Source organism: Diadema antillarum, unplaced genomic scaffold (genome assembly GCF_040938485.1).
Source record: "Diadema antillarum isolate AM-2024a unplaced genomic scaffold, OU_Dant_1.0 seq00000759_RagTag, whole genome shotgun sequence".
In the NCBI taxonomy this organism is placed as follows: Eukaryota; Metazoa; Echinodermata; class Echinoidea; order Diadematoida; family Diadematidae; genus Diadema; species Diadema antillarum.
In genome coordinates this window covers 521,286-542,720 of record NW_027271650.1, presented here as the reverse complement: position 1 = coordinate 542,720, position 21,435 = coordinate 521,286, and the positions used below count along the sequence as shown (strand labels likewise).

At 39.5% G+C, this 21,435-nt stretch overlaps 1 protein-coding gene across 1 annotated transcript in view; it reads right to left on the bottom strand.

Annotated features, from left to right (window-relative positions):
* The window catches only part of LOC139738609 (LLGL scribble cell polarity complex component 2-like), a 137,265-nt gene extending 117,690 nt beyond the window's left edge, over positions 1-19,575 (bottom strand). Inside the window, exons 1-3 of the mRNA XM_071649225.1 lie at positions 19,457-19,575; positions 18,764-19,354; positions 9,201-9,298 (exon numbers count right to left, since the gene is read on the bottom strand). Of these exons, the coding sequence (XP_071505326.1) occupies positions 9,201-9,298; positions 18,764-18,859 (194 nt within the window). The 5' untranslated portion in view covers positions 18,860-19,354; positions 19,457-19,575. The remainder of the gene's footprint in view (positions 1-9,200; positions 9,299-18,763; positions 19,355-19,456) is intronic.
* Between the last annotated feature and the right edge of the window lie 1,860 nt (positions 19,576-21,435).

The following is a 21,435-nucleotide window of genomic DNA, read 5'->3' as shown; positions in this document are numbered from 1 at the left end:
TTTGTGTAAGGTTGTATTCACGCTGAACCTGCTGTGAAAACGGGAGGAGTCGAGATTTGTAGCTCCCGCGATTCCCGCGTACGCTCCAATGAACACGGAAGGGGTGCAAGCTTTTGTACCTCCCGCGTATTCCCTCAACTTCCTCTGAGCATCACGAGAGGGATGAGAGATTAGTGCTCCCGCGTTTACCGCAGAAGCGCACTCCACTGAATAGAGAGTGCGAACTTTGAAATTACCCCGTAATCCCTCCTCTGGTATAGAGTTAACAAGTGAAGGATGCGAGACTATTGTAACTCAACTATAGAAAATAGGCCTACTTTGATGCTGATATGCATGTCTATAGTATATGCAGTCGTTGCTATAGTATACTTAAGTTTCTCAAATATAACCGTACCCATAGATTGATAGTGCGTAATTCAAGCAATTCCGCCTCCCTGCTTCAAGTCTAAGATCTCTAGCTGGTGCGGGTTTGAAGAAAATGGTTCCAAGTTCATTACTACCGATGGCCCTGAGCAAAATTGGCCATAACAAATACTTTGTCAAGAAAGTAGAGGGCAACGCTTGTGATTTTGATATTTGTTTCTTTAAATAATGAAAACACTTGGTGCTCATGCAGAGGACAGATACCAGTTTGTTGCTTGTCTGAAAGAAAATTATAGAGGTTATAGTAACAAAGTTATTATGATAGATCTTTTTAGTAATAATGACAGTAATAAGTAGAAGACGAAGAACAGAAAAAGATTGGTAAGATGATGGGTGTATTTATATGTGAGTACAGGACGAAAGGTGAACGCATTTGTTTGTTTTTAAGGTGAATGCAGAATACTCTACTGATTTGATAAATTTCCCTCTTACCATGGATTTTTGTTACTGCTGTTATCAAAATGAATAATACAAGGACTTGTAATGTTTTTAGGGATTTATTTGCCATCTGATATTACTAGAAGAAAAAACGTGTACGGAAAAAAAAAAATGTATAATATTTGATTATGAACCTGAGCTGGTGGATTTGAAGAAGTACAGTATACAATTTCCGGTACGACAATCCTGAAAATTGTGGTCAAGCAGGACGAGTGTTAAAAAAATAAATAAATAAATAATATTCTGGAATGGATTTGTGTAAGTTTGTATTCACGCTGAACCTGCTGTGAACGCGGGAGGAGTCGAGATTAGCTCCCGCGATTCCCGCGTACGCTCCAATGAACACGGAAGGGATGCAATCTTTGTACCTCCCGTACGTGCATTCCTTCAACTTCCTTTGAGCGTCACGAGAGGGGTGAGAGATAAGTGCTCCCGCGTTTACCGCAGAAGCGCTTTCCACTGAATAGAGAGCGCGAACTGTGAAATTACCCCGTAATCCCTCCTCTTCTGTATAATTGTCTTCACAAGTAAAAGATGCGAGATTATTAAGTTTAACTCCAGAAATAAAAGAAAATAGGCCTATACTAGCTATACTTTGCTGCTGATTATGCAAGACTGGTACAGTCGTTGCTATAATATACTGAAGTTTCTCAAATAAATATGCGTTAATTCTAATTGTTCCGCCTCCCAATATACTTCATGTCTGTATAAGATCTCAAGCTGGTGAGTTTGAAGAAAATGGTTCCCATATTCATTATACTGATGACCCGGTCCAAAATCGGCCATAACAAATCTCTGTAAAGAAAGACTAGTATTGGTTAAGTGCAACGCTTGTGATTATTTTTCTCTTGAATAATGAAAACACGTGGTGCTCATGCAGAGGAAAGATAGAGAAAGACAGTTAGTTTGTTGCTTGTCCAAAAGAAAATTATAGAGGTTAATAGTAACAAAGTTGTTATGATAATACTAATAATGACAGTAACAAGTAGAAGAAGAGAACAGAGAAATATTTGATTAGATAACGGGTGTAAATAATCGTGAGTATATACAGTTCAAAAGGTGAACGCATGTTATTTTGTTTATTGAGTGAACGCTGAATAATATTGCTGAGTGATTTGATAAGTTTCCCTCTAACCATGGATTTTTGTTACTACTGTTATCAAACTAAAAGATAAAAACAAAGACTTGTGATGTTTCGAGGGATTGATTTGCCATCTTTTATTACTATATACGTTTCCGAAAAATGTATATATACATTGTATACAATTTCATATTTGATTATTTATTATTTTATTAAGAACCGGAGCTTGTGGATTTGAAGAAGTACAGTATAACATTTCTGGTACGACAATCCCGAAAATGTGGCCATGCAGAGGACCTATGTAACAAAAACAAAAAAAGTATGTTCTGGAATGGATTTGTGTAAGCTTGCATTCACGCTGAACCTCCTGTGAACACGGGAGGAGTCGAGATTAAACTTTGTAGCTCCCGCGATTCCCGCGTACGCTCCAGTGAACACGGAAGGCATGCAAGCTTTTGTACCTCCCGCGTATTCCCTCAGCTTCCTCTGAGCATCACGAGAGGGATAAGAGATTAGTGCTCCCGCGTTTACCGCACTCCACTGAATAGAGAGCGCGAACTTTGAAATTACCCCGTAATCCCTCCTCTTCTGTATAATATAATAGTCTTAACAAGTACAAGATGCGAGATTATCTAACTCCAGAAATAATAGAAAATAGACCTACTTTGATGCTGATATGCATGTCTATGTACAGTCTATATTATACTAAAGTTTCTCAAGTAAATATAACCATATATACCCATACTTTATAGTGCATTAATCCAAGCAGTTCCGCCTCTCTGCTTCATGTCGTATAGATCTTAAGTTGGTGAGTTTGAAAATGGTTCCCATGTTCATTACTGATGACCCGGACCAAAATCGGCCATAACAAATACTCTGTCAAGAAAGTATTGATTAAGAGTGCAACGCTTGTGATTTTTTCTCTTGAATAATAAAAACACGTGGTGCTCATGCAGAGGAAAGATAGCGAAAGACAGTTTGCTGCTTGTCTAAAAGAAAATTACAGAGGTTATAATCATAGTAACAAGGTTGTTGTGATGATACGAATGACAGTATAGAAGAAGAAGAAGAAGAAGAAGAAGAAGAAGAAGAAGAAGAAGAAGAACAGAAAAAGACTGATTAGATAACAGGTGTAAAGATGTGAGTATAAGGTTCGAAAGATGAACGCATTTGTTTGTTTAAGGTGGATGCTGAATACTATGCATTTGACAAGTTCCCCTCTTCCCATGGATTTTTGTAACTACTGTTATCAAAATGCAGAACAAATCAAAAACTACTTGTAATCTGTTGATGGATTTACAGGTTTGCCATATTACATTGTATACTATATGAAAAAAAAAGTTTCCGGAAAAAAAAAAAAATGATTAGTAGAACCAAAGCTTGTGGATGGGAAGAAGTACAATATAAAATTCCCGGTACCACAATCCCGAAAAAATGTGGCCATGGATAGGACTAAATGTAACAGAAAATAAAGTTCTGGAATGGATTTGTGTATGCTTGTATTTGCTCAGAACCTCCTGTGAACGCGGGAGGAGTCGAGATTTATAGCTCCCGCGATTCCCGCGTTCGCTCCAAGGAATATGGAAGGGGTACGTGCAAGCTTTTGTGTCTTCCGCGTAATCCTCAGCACCCAAAGTATTGTGGAGCTGGTAGCACTTTCCGCGTATTCCTTCAACATCCTCTGAACATCACGAAAGGAGTGTGAGATCAGTGTTGTGCTCCCGCGTTTACCGCAGAAGAGCACTCCATTGAATAGAGAGTGCGAACTTTGAAATTGCCCCTCTGTATCCTGTCTTAACAAGGGGAGGATGCGACATTACTGTTACTGTTACTGTTACTCCAGTAAAGAAAATGAGTTTGATAACTGGTGGGTTTGAAGAAAAGAATGCACAGTTCATAAATACATTAAATAGACATTATAGTGATTGCCAGGACCAATATCCTGCCAAAACATGAATATTCTACGAAGAATGTATATAAATTGCATATCGAGCTCCTCGCTGTTTGTCTTCCTCTTTTTCTTTTCTTTTGAAACCATTTGGTGCTCAGAGGAAATATAGAGAAGACAGTTGCCTTATCGCCTATCGGAAAGGACATTAAAGAGGTAAAAGAAACGAAGTTACGATGATACTAGAAGACGCAGAGAAGAGCAGCAAGATTGATCAGATTAAGGATAGTACAGAATAGATTATTTGAATACAATTCAAAAAGTGAACGCATAGTGAAACCATAGGTTTGCCTTGAAAATTTTTTCTTCGTCTGCGTGTGATGAACACTTAGTAAGGTTATGAAACTATGTGACAAGTTTTCCCTTTTCACTAATTCATTGGATGTCAATGAAATCTACAATATACACTTGATATTGTAACAACGTCGAGGATTTTGCTTGCCACGTTACGACTCAAGTTTCCGGGTGTACAACCATCATTTGGATATTCACCGTATGTAATATTTTGCCGCCAGATGAAGAAATGCATGATCACTCCGTGTCGTGGCAGAGAGGTAAGCTTTCGTTAATAGCGTTCATCAGATATTTAACATATAAATTTAAGATCCGGAGCTTGTCGATGGACATGTGAACCAAGACCTTATGGGAAGGGCAAGCATTCTGTCAAGGAAGTGAGGATAATGATATACATGTACCGACAAACTCTTCGTGAAAGTGAGGAGAAAGGTTTATAAGTGAAAATAAAGCATGCCTATTATATAATTTCAATAATTGCCTGTGGTCTGTGAAGGCATTAACACTGAAAGTGGTCATGTAAAAGAGAAGAAAGGTATATATAGTAGCTCCCGTGTAGTCCCGCTCTCCCTGTTTAACTCTCAATAAGGGAGGGGACGGGTAATGACCCTTGAAGCTCCCGCGTGCTCCCGCATTTTGTAATCACAATACAGGCAAGTTGATTACGACCTTTGTTGCTCCCGCGTTTTCCCGCGCCCCTTCTCTCCATACAGGGGGGGGGGGGGGGTAATCAGCTTTGAAGTTCCCGCGTAATCCTGCACACCATACTTTCAATACGGGCGGGATACGAACCTCGTCACTCGTGTAATCACGCACTCTGGATATCACTTATGAAGTATAGTTGGGGGAGGGGCACTCTCTACTCTCAATACAGGAGGGGGATACGAGCTATGTCACTCATGCGAAAATGAGAAAGGGATATACCCCGTGCCAGAAAATAATTTTCTATCACACCATGATGCGTTAACTATAGTATATACCATTATCGCTAAGTGATTTAGGCCACTAAAAAAAAAGAAAAAAATGTAGGCACTTTGTATTCATGGTACTGTTAGATCAAAGATTCAGAGCTTGTGAAATTGAGGAAATGCAATTATATCTAATTGAAAACAGGGATATAGGAAACAAAAATCATATATTACATTTTACTGTATCTATTTGATGATCATGATTTTAAAAATGTTCAGGATATCACTTTTTGGTGCAAATGTGTAAGTCAGTTGTATCACAAAACATCCAACCATACCTTTTTTTTTTTCAATAAAGCCTAAACTGGTATAAGGAAATATCGCCATTTTTCTCATTAAACCATAACTGTAGAGAAGAAAATGTGAGCAAGAATATTTCATTGCTTAATATTGTGCAACACAATCTTTTTTTTTTCGAGAAAAGTATGAATGTGAATTTATTGCCAAAGATTGAAGAACTTTCCCCAGAAAATGTGTCACAGAGCAAGTGCATAAATTATAAAAGAAATAGAAAGGCTTTTTGTTATTTCTCTGTTGGTCTACGATGTTTCATCACCTGATTAAACAAAAAAGGAAATGTAAACGGGCACAAAATAATACGGCAGGGGTACGAGCTTTATAGTAACTCCCGCGTTTCCCGCACAACGCGCTCTCAGTACGGGAGGGGTGCGAGCTTTGTAACTCCCGCGTATTCCCTCAACTTTATTGTGCAACCCATTTTTTTTTCGAGAAAAGTATGAATGTGAATTTATTGCCAAAGATTGAAGAACTTTACCCAGAAAATGTGTCACAGAGTAAGTGCATAAATTAGAAAAGAAATAGAAAGGATTTTTGTTGTTTTTCTGTTGGTCTACGATGTTTCGTCACATGATTCATGATTTAAAAAAAAAAGAAATGTAAAACGGGCACAAAATAATACGGCAGGGGTACGAGCTTTATAGTAACCCCCGCGTTTCCCTCACACCCTGCTCTTAATACGGGTGGGGTACGATCTTTGTTATCCGAGCTTTGTAACTCCCGCGTATTCCCTCAACTTCCTCTGAGCATCACGAGAGGGATGAGAGATTAGTGCTCCCGCGTTTACAGCAGAAGCGCACTCCACTGAATAGAGAGTGCGAACTTTGAAATTGCCCCGTAATCCCTGCCTCCTCTGGTATAGAGTTAGCAAGGAAAGGATGCGAGATTATTGTAACTCAAGGAATAATAGAAAATGGGCTTACTTTGATGCTGATATGCATTTCTAGTACAATCCGAATCGTTGCTATAGTATTAAGTTTCTCAATAATAAACGTAAGGAAGTAGATTGAGCGCAACGCTTGTGATTTTGCTTTTTTTTTCTTTTTCCCTTGAATAAAGAAAACACTTAGTGCTCATGCAGACGAAAGATAGAGAAAGATAGTTTGTTGCTTGCACAAAAGAAAATTACAGAGGTTATAGTAACAAAGTTGTGATGATACTAATAGGCCTACTGTAATGACAGTAATTAGAAGAAGAAAAAAAAAGAAGAAGAAGAAGAAGAACAGAAAAAGATTAGATAACAGTAGAGAAAGTGCATAAATTAGAAAAGAAATAGAAAGGCTTTTTGTTATTTTTCTGGTCTACGATGTTTCATCACCTGATTTTAAAAAAAAAAGAAAAGTAAACGGGCACAAAATAATACGGCAGGGGGACGAGCTTTATAGTAACTCCCGCGTTTCCCACACGACACGCTGTCAGTACGGGAGGGGTGCGAGCTTTGTAACTCCCGCGTTTCCCTCACACCCTGCTTTTAATAGGGTGGGGTACGATCTTTGTTATCCGAACTTTGTAACTCCCGCGTTTCCCGCACAACACGCTCTCACTATGGGAGGGGTGCGAGCTTTGTAACTCCCGCGTTTCCCTCACACCCTGCTCTTAATACGGGTGGGGTACGATCTTTGTTATCCGAGCTTTGTAACTCCCGCGTTTCCCGCACAACACGCTCTCACTATGGGAGGGGTGCGAGCTTTGTAACTCCTGCGTTTCCCTCATGGTGGGGTACGTTCTTTTTTGTAACTCTCGTATCCGAGCTTTGTAACTCCCGCGTTTCCCGCACACCATGCTCTCAGTACGGGAGGGGTGCGAGTTTTGTAACTCCCGCGTTTCCCCTCACACCCTAGGGTTCGATCTTTGTAAACTCTCGTATCCGCGTGCTTTGTAACTCCCGCGTTTCTCCCACACTCCTCCACTGAGTACGGGAGAGATGTGCAGCTTCCCCGAGAATAAGTAGCGATTTACGGATACCGTACATGTAGTACCGGTAATTTCTTCACAAGGTTTTCTCCGTACAAGAATACATGTATTTTATTGTTTAAAGATGAATTTTTTTTTTCTGGAAAATTATTGCATGGTTCGATGCGAATTTATTAACAAAGATAGAAGAACTCTTCTCAGGAAATGTGTCACGAGGTGAGTGCACGAAGAAAGATTTTTTTTTTTTTTTTGTGTGTAATTTCTCTGTGAGTCCAGAAAAAAACTTCGGGAAATCACGTGCTTGTAACATCGCTCCATTCGTAATACTGCTTTGCAGTTTTGTGCCGTGGACTGACAGGAAGGTAGAATCGAGTCCCTTTCACCTCGCTGCTTACAGGGCCCTATCCCTCCGTGCGAGTTACTAGTACGATGTGCTGGCACGTGGAATTAAATTACAATGAGGCAGCTTTCTTTGCGTGCTTTTCTTCTTACTCTGCAAATAATTGCAACTGTCACTGAGCTGGTTCGTCTGCAAGCACAGGCGCTATGCAAGGATGTACCTGTAGGCCAACACAGCGCAAATCGCACACTCAGCTATGCGAAGCATAGCATTGTTCATACATTGCGTTGATCGTACATCGGGCTTGCGTTGATCGTACATCGGGCTGATTTGGCGTGTTTCCCACACGATAAATCGCACGCGGTCTCGCTGCGTTGTACTCCCGCTGTATTCCCGCGTATCCCCGCAGGTATGTCGGAAGTGAACACCGATTTATCCACTCGAAGAAGCACGCGGGAATACGCGGGAGTGACACAGGTTACCGTGAGCGCTACTGTATGTGTACTGCACAATGCCCACAGCATGGTGATACTAATACACATTGTCACTTAACGTAGCATGTGCATTCAAAGGAATCATGTGCATTTAAATACGACATACATAGCCGGTGATTAGAGCAGCAGAACATTCGATTGCATTGTCTGAGCAGGATCTCACAATGATTTGCGCTGTAACAACATTGCACAAAATTATGACAACAAACACCATAACTTTTTAGCTGCCTTTGAATCTACCAATGCCTATGCCTCCCTACATCTTTACTCATAAAAATTGAAATTCCAATTCGTTTTGGATATTTAACTCATCAAATAATGAAAGTCTACATAGATCTTGTTGGATATCAGAAGGGCTTGCAAATGCAAATACCTTCGAAATATTCACCACTTTCTTACTACTATGTATGTCCAATTTTTCACCCAATCTTTCTCAGCAAATCAATGATGGCCTGCTTACACAAATATGATGTACTGTACTCTTAATGTAATGTTTTCACTGATTGACAGAGAGTCTTCTTGTTGACAGATGTCCAACAAATACAGGGCTCAGAAGGATATGTGCGCACTCTAGATTACCCAGATATTCTGAAACCTGTCTTACTTGTCATCCAGGTTTATGGGGGAAGAGATACACACACAATTACAGATGAAGGAAGCATATGCCTGAAGAGAATTGCAAACACCTGACATTGGCACACTCATTAACAAGACATACATGTACTGTATGCGCCCAAGGAGGGGTATCTGCGCAACTCGCAAATTATCTGGGTTAAAGCTTACATGAGAACATTTCATGTTCTCATATCACTGTAAGCCTTTAATAGACAGGAAAAAATTTCACTGGAGAACATGTGTGTGCTGAGACTGCAAGAGGGGTTCATAGAATTGCTCCACTATGTTTCATACAAACATTAATACACTTCTCTCTCCCTCTCTTTCTCGCTCATTCTCTGTGCGAGTCACTGAATTCGCTCCTCAGGTGTCAAAGTTCAAAGGATACATTCTGATGACTCCATTAGACGTCCCGATGGCAAACAGCTTCAGCTTGGGATCGTAGGCCAGGGCAGTGGGCTTGCTTGGGAAGCCATGTTCCACAGTCTGCAGAAAGAGAGGGGGAAATAGGAGAAATATTGGTACAGGATTATCAGTGATAGAACATTACACCACAGTGAAGTGTTGTGATAACACAAGGATCGGCACAAAGCCAAAATAATTTTGTGCTTGGCAGCCAGAATTTTGCTTGCTCTTTATTTTCTTTCTGGGAAATCAGGTTTGACTATTTTCAAAGTGTGTTTACATTACTATTCTTGGTTTGTGGTACTCAGAATAAATCACTCTCTTCCACACTCATTAGGATATACATGTATATATTAAACGTTTAATAGATGGCAGCTATTGATTACAAGGCTCCACATGAGTTTGTAGAAGTGCCAGACTACACTAGTACTTCCAGCCAGTGATGTTGAGACAATACAAAGGTCTGGACCGCAAGTTTACTGACCAAGAATACAGTGCACCTTTTACAGGCAGTGAATCTGACATGCTGGAAAGTGAGAATCTACAAATGTGTCTTTGGCTGGCAAGTTCACTTGGGGATGAACCAAAGGTGCTAGTGACAACAGAAATCACACAATATGGTAAGCAGAGTCTATCCTTGTCAGACTTACAAGATTTCTGAGGCTACCACTAGAGTAATATCAAAACTAATCTGCCAACTTATCTCAGGCTAGCAGCTATTAATTTTTATCCCAAAGTAAACAGCCTCGTCACATTAAACGTACAGAGCTCTCTCATCAGGATCGACAAAAGCAAAAAATAAATGAAGAAACACCGAAGGGGCAAGATTCTCAACCCACACGCAGTTTTTGTAGCATTCACACATTCGTCTCCTCATACATAGAGTGCTTATGAATATTAAAGTAGACTCTTACCCCGTTCAGTTTCTGATGAGTTTTGAGGATCATACATTGTAGCTCATATTACAATGTACATACATTTTAAGTCTACAAATACTTCGCACTCATAGCAGCAAAACACACTTTTCAAGAGAAAAACAAGCATACTGCTTCTTAACTGCATGAGTGTCTGTGTGTGAAAACAACATACAATGTCCATCTACCCAGTAATGACTACCCCATTCCTGACCTGCGTTATTATGCAGTAATACACATCTGCATGTTTACTACAAGGTTCTATTTATAGTGATTCTACTTTCAACGCCGTCCTTCACTCCTTTTCTACATGATGTACCACATACTTTTATTTTCATGTAATGGGTAGACATATTTTTAGATCTATTCATTCTCCTGACCATCTTCTATGTACTGACACAAATGCCTCAAGGTTTTGTAGGGATTTCTTTCTTCGACAACATATACAGGTACCATGGGTCTCGGGAGTTTGAATGACAATGGTTTGGTTTTAAATGTTCTCTGGGATGAATCACATAATACAGACTACTGTATACATTTTTGTACTGTACCTTCCCACTGGGCATATAAATTGGCTATAATTTTCGTACATAGTCACAGGTCGGGAAGGAACCAACTAACTTGCATCAAGCATTGATATTGTACCTACAATCCCTAGCCATTACTCAATGAATTTCCTCATATGAAACTTCTGGCTTGTACATTGTAATTACACTGGCATTGTTGATGACACGGGATTATGCTAATTGCAATGATGAATCAAACTGAGCAAACACTGTTGTTGTGGAGTAGCCAGCAGCTGCCACCATTACAAATTACATGTATCAATCAGTGAGTGTGAATATAGGTTTGCTGATTAAAATGTTTTCTCACTTATTCAGAAAAGGAACTCGTAAACAGAAATGAAGGGAAAGTCCAGTTTGTTTGCACACTGGGTTTACAATGATGTCATTTCTGGTACAAATGTACATGTAGGGGTTTATGTCTGCCATTTTTCTTTGCTTTCTCTTTCTAAATGATCCTTTTTTACCTATCACAAATTATTGGAGACTGAAATAACATTGAAAATGTATATATTCTGTCTCATCTGGAATAAGCAAGGACCTACATATTCTAATGGCTCCCAAAAGCAAATTCCAGGACACTGAAAAGAAATTACAGTGTATATGTACATGTCGAACTGGAACCTTTTTTTAAAACCTATCAGTTATATTTTTAGGGAGAGGTAGAGGGAGGAGGGAATTAGCATCACACATTACAAATCTGTATACCCTTAATATTTGAGTTAAACTCTTTTAGAAGCAGCAAGCAGCAAACAACAAACAGTACTGCACTCTATGGTCTATTATGTAGAAACCACAACAATGCAATATATTCAAAGCATGTAACAGTTATGCATACCAGAACAAAACTAAATGTGCGAGTGACAAATCCCTTGTAATCTTCACTGGAAAAATGAGACTACATCCCACTCACACTAGCCCCCATTACTCCTATACACCTTATACATCAACACTCATACTCCCAAGAATGTGATAAACTGATGACTTGCTACACACGTTGACTCATCAGAGTCAGGCCTAATGCATGTTTATTTCCTTGGGCTCATCATTGCCGCTACACGATGTATTTCCAGTGAAATCAGAGAAAGGAAGAAGATGAAAGCACTTGAAGAGCATACATGCAGTATACAGCCTATTACAGGTATACTGTAGTTTGCTTTGCCAGAAGTATTATAACATTTCACATAATACCACTGTTGACATTGCTTTGAAGTCGCATATATATAGAGAGCACACGGTTTATATGTACAATGTAGGCCTACAAAGTTTGTATGTAAGTGCTAAATTTGTGGATGAGGTTTCATTTTACAATGTACTGCCATGGCTTGTAAAAAAACTACACAAGTTATTTTAAGAAAGCCATTTTGTTATCATACATGTAGCACCTCACTACTAAAAACAAAAACCCCCTTTTGTGTGTGTGAGTGTGTGTCTTTTGAGAGCAGGTATGAAGTGCAACAAATGCAATTTAATATCCACTGCAAAGATGCACAAATATTGCATAGTGATCATAACTACAGTTTGTAGCGCAATGTACAGCATAGTATATATTTAATAAAGGAAGCTGGTGGCTTACTTGTAAGTCCTCACTTTTTAGTTTCATTATTACACATATATTGTATCCCATTCAACTGTTTTGACTCTCACATTCAAATTGCCATCCATGCTGATGAGGTCATACTGCAATGCTTGAGTCTTTGTGTGCTACATTCACATGCTTCACTCATTCGACGGCTTGCAAACTTCAGTCTTTTGCTCAAACACACACAACAGAGCACGAGCCGATCGATAAACTGCAATACGGCACAGTAAATTGAAAGCGTCATGCGCACAAACATTTCTATAAAAAGTTCCATGGCTTTCAAAGGACAGAATGTTCTCCAAAAATGATTGTGCATTGTGGTCTCAGAATAATGTGGCACACATAAACAAACACAATGTCACAAAGAATTCATCATGCAGCACCTGTGACCTGGCCACAGCTGTTCCACTTGAAAAGATACATATAATATACAACAATTTGTACTGCACCTGACTGCAGATGCCTTTATACTGTATTGATTTGTATTACAATTGTACATGTACATTGTACATGTACACCGAAGTGCTTACTTGTACATTCATTAGGAGACTATTCATACTGTAATTTTGAACCCTTATATTCAAATATTTGTGAGTGGATTAAAAACAGGATGTGTGTCTGTATGTGAATGTGGGGGGGGGGGGGGATATGCCTGCATGTGTTTCTTTATGTGGTTCATATTATCGCTGTAAACAGTATATCCTTACTCTACTCTTTCATCTCAAATAATCGTGAAATACATTAAGTATTCTGTACCTCCTTTGTGTGGAATGATTGTCAATAATGCACGGGACACCGTTCCTCTGGGTGTTAAATGGTTCATTTACACAGAGCACTTAATACAGACTACAGAAATCACAAACAGCTGGTATCGCATCATATTCTCACAGGATTTCCCCCAAGAATCTCTATAAAGTACTAATGTACAATGTAGATTACAGTGTCACATTTATCAAACATCTTATGAATCCACAAGTTCCTACTGTACACATGCAAAACATGCATTTTCTTTATTTTGTACATTCAAGCATATTAACTACATTGTATTTTTCACTCCAAGATTTGAAAGTGTAATACTCCACATGCAATATCTTTAACTTTTTCTTTCCTATGACACTTCAAAAACTTTTTCTGTCACTACAAGTATATTGTTCATGTTTGTGTACATGCCTTTACACCGGCAACTGACATCACAACTTCATTGATCCATAGCAGGCTCTATCTGAATCGTCTACATGTACAGTTGTACATGGTGTAAAGGGCCTACAGTTCTGAGATTGGTGAAAGATAATTTTGCCTTCCCCTGGCACACATGACAGTCACATTGCTATAATCCATGATGCTCCTGTATTACTCTCTGCTATTCCCAGCATACACATGTGGCCACTGTCTGTTATTTTTAGCTCTTTTGATTGAGTGGGGATGGGTTGAACAACCCGCCGGCAGCTGACTTGCAGACCCGCCAAGTGGGCACATGACACCCTGCATTAAGATATCCACTACCTCAAAATCCAGTGCAGGAAGTCATTAATTTTGGGGGAAGTCCCTAGAATGGAATGACAGCTGTACTGTCTCAGCTGTTGCCATTCCCCAAGTCCTACCCCCCTCCCCCTTGAAAATAATTTTCCATGATCAACAGAATGTTTCCGGTTATGATTTGCTGCAGACTCTCTCTCCATCTCCTACAAAGTTTTCTCCATAGAATTGCAGTTTTTTCCCCCCTTCTCTGGGTACAAAAAAAATATATATAATATTCATGAGTATACCAAATTATGGATCATATTTGACAACAGCAACTACAGTATAAATAATATTGTACCTTAAATGTATGCAAATTTTCTAGCACTGGACTGTTTGGTTTTCTCCTCTGCTGTTGTCATTTTGGTTTTATCAAAAGTCTGACGGAGCTGCAAGTGTAGCACTGAAGATTTGAATTTGAAGATGACAAACAGAACTACTCTACTATATCCTTTTCTCACTTCTGAACAGTAATCAAAAGTTGAGTTATTCATGGTGCTGGTCACCACCATGCTCTTCATGAACTATACCAGGACCAACCTCCCTGACTATACCTTGTATGCCCCATCAGTGCAAAATCAAAATTTCCAGCATTTTAGCACATGGAACATTATGAATGGGAGATATGGGATATACATCAAATCACTGCTTTCAATAAGATCTGCAGTGTTACCCTACGAATTCGGTGTTCTTCAATCTGCTATCAATTTCAGTTTCAAAGTCAAATTTTCAATTGCGCAAAAGCAGCATCAATCACATTTGATCACACAGGTTTATGGGGGAGCAGGGACTACAGATGTGAGGACCTGTACATTATTATCTGGGCGAGGGAAGACAACCTTGCTTGCGGATTCATTGACTGGGGGAATTCAGCCATGACTGTTGACCTCTTTCCAACATTGACACATGACCCCTGGGAGAAATTGATGAGATCTCCATCCCTCTGAACCACAATCATGCCCACAGAGATTCATCCCTGAATGCATGCCTACGAGAGCTGCCATCCACTTGCTCAACATGTAGTGCCAAATGAATGGGGCCCACGGTGTATGGTGCCCGATCTTCCAGACCCACAATTGTCGGTGAATAAGAGGGGGGAGAGTCTGGAAAATGTATCAACCCATCGCCCAGCCAACGAAATGGACAATGCATGTGGTGGTACCAACTGGCATCACGTTGTCCAAATGCAGCAGAGAGACCTTTTTTATTAAAAAAAACAAAACAATAATAACACACAAAAAAAAAAAAATAGTGATGAAAACAGCTTACCGTACATGTATAGTGGACAAATGGGAAGACACGTGGCATAGTGTACACTTGTATGACCACACTTTACCTATCATGAATGGATTTCACTCTTCTGGAGCCATTCACGTTAATACAAGTACAATTAGACTAGATGCCACTACATATCCATGGGAATCTCATCTTTGCATCTATACCACTTCACTAATTTTATCCATATCCCATCAGTTTGCTGATTGAGTGCATCTGATCAACACCGTGTGAATAAATCATGAAATTCAGGAGAGGCATCCTCTTTGATATTTCCTGCATATTTGATTGGTTAACATTGAAGAAGCGATGCAAGTTAAAGGTACAGAACATCGTACATGCACTTATAGTACATGCCACTTCAACTCAAGCAGGTTGTTCTAATACATGCACTCATACATGTAGGTGCAGAATTATCTTCAAAGCTTTTGTGTGCCTCGGTGTTTTCCGTTCATTTGTTGTGATCATCACCAACCAGCTCAATCCCCAGAGTTTGACAATCTTCTTAAGCCATCCCAATACTGAAGAAGTCTTTGAGTCAAAGAACAATTCTGAGACCTGCAATGCTTGCGCCTTACGGGAAGGTAAATATCATTTTTGGGGGAACAGCAAAGGGTTTTTAATAGCAAAAGAGTGCAAAGTGCAGATTGCCATGCAATGCATGAGTCATCACACACACCATACGAAATGTATCATTCCATTATTCATAGATAATAGGATTCAAGTATTCATTTGCCAATTATTCAACCTCAAGTTTGGCATACAGCAGTCGTGCCTAAAGCAGTTCACGTACACATGTGTAGACATGTACTTACAATTGTACTTGGATAATGCTGCTTGCATTTTTAATGTCACAGATATCCCCCTTACCCTAAAAGAGAAACGCATTGTATGTGGGATGAGAGGAAATATTATGCACTGTGCTATTCAAAACATTATCAATCATAGCATAATGCACCTGAAACTCCAATGATTTCAAACTTTTGAGAAAAAGAGAAAGAAAAGTGGTGCACAGAGACGTGCTTTGTGACAGAGACACTGTACCAGTGCAGAATCCATGTTACTGCAATCTGTATAAGTACAGGTAAACTGCTAATTTTTGAACATTTCTGGCTTTGACAACATGTCTGTGTGTAGTTTAATAGTTGACTAGGCATCCATCTCTGATTCTGGATACAGTTTCTGGGCATTATTTGATCTACAAATACAAAACAGGGCAATACAGACAACAATTTTCACACTGGCCCAATGGGCAAATGAAGGTTAATCATCCTACACAGTCTAGATATCAATGGCACGAGTGTTTGATCCGTTTGCCTCAGGCAAATTGGACAAAGAACCCTATGATGGTCTTTGAGGGTCTTCCCACACAAATTGACAGAACCAAACCTTTTCTTTACATGTACATTCTGTGTACTGGTATGTGTCTCTCTGTTTTCAAGATATTGTTTGGGCACTTTAAAGTGGTTTGTCGTAAACCACCAAAGCAGGCATTTTTTTTCTTTTTTTCTTTTTTACCTGTGTGGGCAACAGCTTCAAACAAAGCATGAACAATGTATCATAAGTACTTCTGGGGAACAATGCAGCGTGGGAGGGTACCTCATTGTATCTGGGAAACTTCACTTGTGTTTAAGCTTAATAGAATTGTTAAGCCAAACAAACAAAACTGTAAAAGTTTGATTGCTGTACTATGTGATCTCTATGTGAGTAATACCCTATCTACAAGAGAGAGGGGGTTTTAAACAACATTAAGACATAATGAAAACTAATGATGTTGCACTACCAAAAATGTCAGGCAATATCACCTGATTCTCATATTGTCTGAACACTACATATTGTACTTGTGTACACATACTTATGCAGAGTGTACTATAATGTTTAATATGACTAGGGAAATTCATGCTTTGTTTACCATTGCTGTTTAAACATACGTATGCTCTTCATGATCAGGGGTGGATTTGATCGTGGAATACGAACTGTACCTCAGTATGATATCGAACCTGCATGCCCTTCAATGTACATTGTACCACACTTAAAGCAAGGAGGCTACTGGTACTCATTCTTTTCAGATACAACATTGTATATAGATTATGACATTGTGTTTTTGTTCCGTTCAGGTTAACTGGCTTACAGTCACTTTGAGACTGGTAGAGTCTACTTTAAATACGATGAAAGCATGTTTTGTTCCAATCAATATTTTTTTTTTTTTAATTTGCTCAACCTACTAATATAAATTGTACACAGTACTTGAACTAGAATGTGAATAAAGGCATGAATGACACTGCCAATGTCACAGCCGACAATGTCACCAACATGGAAAGAATGGTTAGAAACAAAGGAAAAAAAAATCCAAAGAAGCCTTATACATGTATACCTTGTTTTGTTCATGACTAGTGATCCTTGAAACAATTACGTGTACCCAGGGTACCCTGCAACGTGGCAATGAGGTAAGGAAGAAATATGGGCCTGTAATACACAGTGCTATGAATGTGGGATGGATGACAATGAACCACTGAACACTTCCCATCTTTCTATCACCTGTGACCTTTGCTTGCATTCATGCATGCAGGCACAATACATGGTGGCTTTTCAAGCTGTTGTCTTGTCTGCTCCAAAATGTGTAGAGTTCAAGCATGCTTAATCAAGCATAGTTGATATTTCAATGTATCCATTCTTTTCTTCTTTGCCAGTAATAAGAAATTGTATATATATCATAAACAAATAAAAGTCTGTCTAAAAAAATAAGGGCTGTAAACAGTAAGAATACCACTTCATGTGCCATTTACATTTGGGTATGTTCACAGTAAAAGGGGCCATTTCAGGGATGTCCCAATGCATGTCAGATTGTCAGGTTATTTTCTGTTTCCAATGTTTATTACCCCCTGTTACAATATGATCTTTCAGAACACTTTAGTGAGAGATACATTGTACATCTTGTATGTAATTTTGCCCCCAAATTGCTTTAAACAAGCAATCTACTACAATATTTGCAACAACAAAAATCTTGGGAGGTACAAAATTGTAGGCCTACAAATGTACTGTATGTTGTACTGGACTGACATCTACACAATACCATGTGGAGGTCAAATAATGAATGTTCACTGAAAATGTACTGAGCTGCAGAACAGTATGTACGCTGTGCAATGTTACCCGATGCACACAAATGAATAATGCTGTAAACGACACTAGACCGTCACAGAAAAAAAGAGACAGCATTCAAACAGGTACAAAATCTAGGATGTAACATTAGGACTGTGAAATAGATTCTATCTAACATTGTTAGATGAAATCGAGGAGGGTGAGGTACCTCACCCTTCCAATGCTTCATGTCGACAGATGGGAGAGATATTATACTTTATTAAGCATCTCCCTAGCTAGTATACAGCGATGAATATGACAGGCTTTCGTCCGTCACCGGAGGACCGTAAAAGTTATTTAAAAAAATCATAAAACTCCCCAGGACAGACATCTGACAAAAACAAAGTTATTACAAGTGCAAGTGCAAGTGCAATTACAAGTGCCCGAGTTTACCTGCTAGGGTTCCCACACTAAACAGATGTAGGCCGAGTTTACCCAGATAACTATGGTTATTAGATTTCCTTACATCAGTAAATTTACAAATTTCTGTGTATCGGTACTGACTGTGTAAGACCCTGGACCAAAAATAAAAAATAAAATAAAATAAAATACAAACCTTGACAAATGTAAAGAGCTCTTGTCTAATTTTGCGCCGCTCCTCCAGGGCCGCCGTGTTTGGCCGATGAAATAGTTTTCTCATGCGACTCGCCATGACGTTGTGTGCTTATTAATCCTTTGTACTTCCACAGAGATTCAAATATCAAAGAGTGGTGAATTGATTCCTCGCCACTCCAAATACCTCCCTTCTTTGTCAGAGTACAAAAAATCCCGATGATTCAGAACAACGCAATCGCGTTGGGTGGATCGATGTCACTAAACAGACAGTGAGTGAATGAGTGCAGCCGTCACTCTCCGTGTCGCTTCTTCAGATGCAAGCAACAGCTATAAACTGGGACTGGTATCGGGCGTCACACACGCCTACACAACACACAGCACAGCGCGTGGTACACTGCAGCAGGGGTGACCGTGCATACATGTGTCGAAGACACTCGGGTTGGCAAAATACCGGAAGAGCGTGCGTGGGATGCGGCTGGCTGGCGGCTGGCTGCACACTCTACACACACATACAGATAGAGGAGCGTGAATGAAACGGTAGCAGTATCAGCAGCGAGATGCTGTCAGTTCATAAGCCTTTTTTCCCCTGTATCTGTGAGGTAAACAAAAGCAAGAGAAACGGAGTCACACACAGTGCTCGGTAAATCAAGTAGCATATATTCATCAATTATTTCTGACGTAAAGATTTTCTTACCTGTAGCTAGAATTAGAAGTCCCTAGCGCCTCAAGCACTCGCAGCGGTCATTTTCACCGTACGAAAAAGAATCCCGCGTCTACAAAGCGCTGCTAGTGCTGCATACAATCATGCACAGTGCTTGGATTTAGTGAATGAGTGGCCGAGAGTGTGAGCACGAGCTAGATGATCAGTCAATGGCTAAATACGTACGCGTCTCGGCACACGCGAGTTTTGTGCTCTTTATTCTATAAACTTCCATTGATACTAAAGCAATTCATATCAGATAATAGCGCACAGCAGACGTTCGGTCTCTCCATGCTGTGCCATGGTATCATTACCCAATACCGTCCACCACCGATCTCTAGATTACCACCTGCCTCAGTTCTTCGACCTCACAGATGGAGTAAACACTACAGAGTTTTATCAAAACCGTAAACGTATAAATTGATTACATTAATAAAGTCTCAGAAATCAACTAAAACTGTAGCTTAACAAAACAGGGTCCTGAAGAATAGAGAAGCATTTGAATTTAGGAATAGTAACGTTCATTTCAACTTTGTAATATCTTGAAGAGCTAGGAAGATATGATGGGAAAAATTCATGGATTATCATCGAGGGAAATTTTGAAATTCGATTCATGATTTTGAGTTTGTGACTCCGAGTGGTTGATGGTCTGGGCAATTACTTTATTTCATGTATCAGGGGCGGATCCAGGGAGGACCGCAACCGGCGCACGCCCCCCCCCCTCTTTATTTTTTGATGAAACAAAAGAAATAAAAAGAAAAAAATGGGGGGAGGGGTGCGTGCGCCCCCCTTTAATTTTGTAAACGCGCCCCCTCTTTACGGAATTCCTGGATCCGCCCCTGTGTATGTAGGCCTTATTCATAGAGATATATAGTTTCTATCTCTACGGCCTAATTCGACAATGCTCCTGTTTCTTTCCTCTATACGGTTTTCCTCTTTTTTTTCTCTCTTCTCTTTTTTTTTCTTTCTCTCCGTATATCCACCTCTTTCCTTCTTCGTTTCCTACATATTTCTCGGATCGTCCCATTTGATATCGCCACTCCTTCTCATATTTCTTGAAGTTATTGGATGACATTTATTATCAACAGCATTTAACCATTCCTGATGAAAATAGTCAGGAGGAACTTTCTTGGCGTTATTTTCTCATAACCCCATACAGTCATAATGTCTGTTATATATAGACACCAGAAAGTTTTGTTTACTTCCACCGCCGGTGCACTGGCGATGAAATGTATTACCACATCTTAAATCAATATCTCTGGTTTAAGAGAACATGCAAGTGTAGTGTAGGTATGTAGGTATATCGCTTCTTTTATCAATACAGTGTATATAGAACAACTTGCTCATGAGAAAGCAAAGGTGAGACTGTATGCGACCATTGTGATAGTCTTGCCAAATTTCGACACTTTGTACAGACAATGTTCAGTAAAAGGGCAATGGATCATCCGAAATATCATAGTTAGGTATAATGGAATCGAATCTTAGGGGAATTCTGGTTGTTTTTATTTCCGTATTGAATAAAAAAGTTACAATCTGACAGAAAAAGAAAATTCGTGTACAGTACGAAGAAACGGGGGATTGCCAATTCAGCTGCAGGTATTTACAAAATACGAATGTTCTTCCACGGCGTCTGATCATGTCGTTGTTGGGGATAAAATACGATTTTGTATTAAGGAGCTGTTATTACTTTGAGGCGAACTCTCTTAATTTTCACGCTTATTATTATTATTTTTTATCGGAAAAGCACAATTCGAAATTCATGTCAAATTTGTGTACCCCTCTTGTCAATGGTACATGCCAATATTTTCTGAGTTATTAGCCAACCCCCCCCCCCCCCATGATCACTTGAAATTACCAGTAGCCTACATGTTACACAAACAAAAATTACAACAAAACATCATAATGGCGCACGCTCTTATGAGCTTACACCCCCTGCCACGTCCTGAGAAGAGAAAAGAGCCATTCTATTCGTG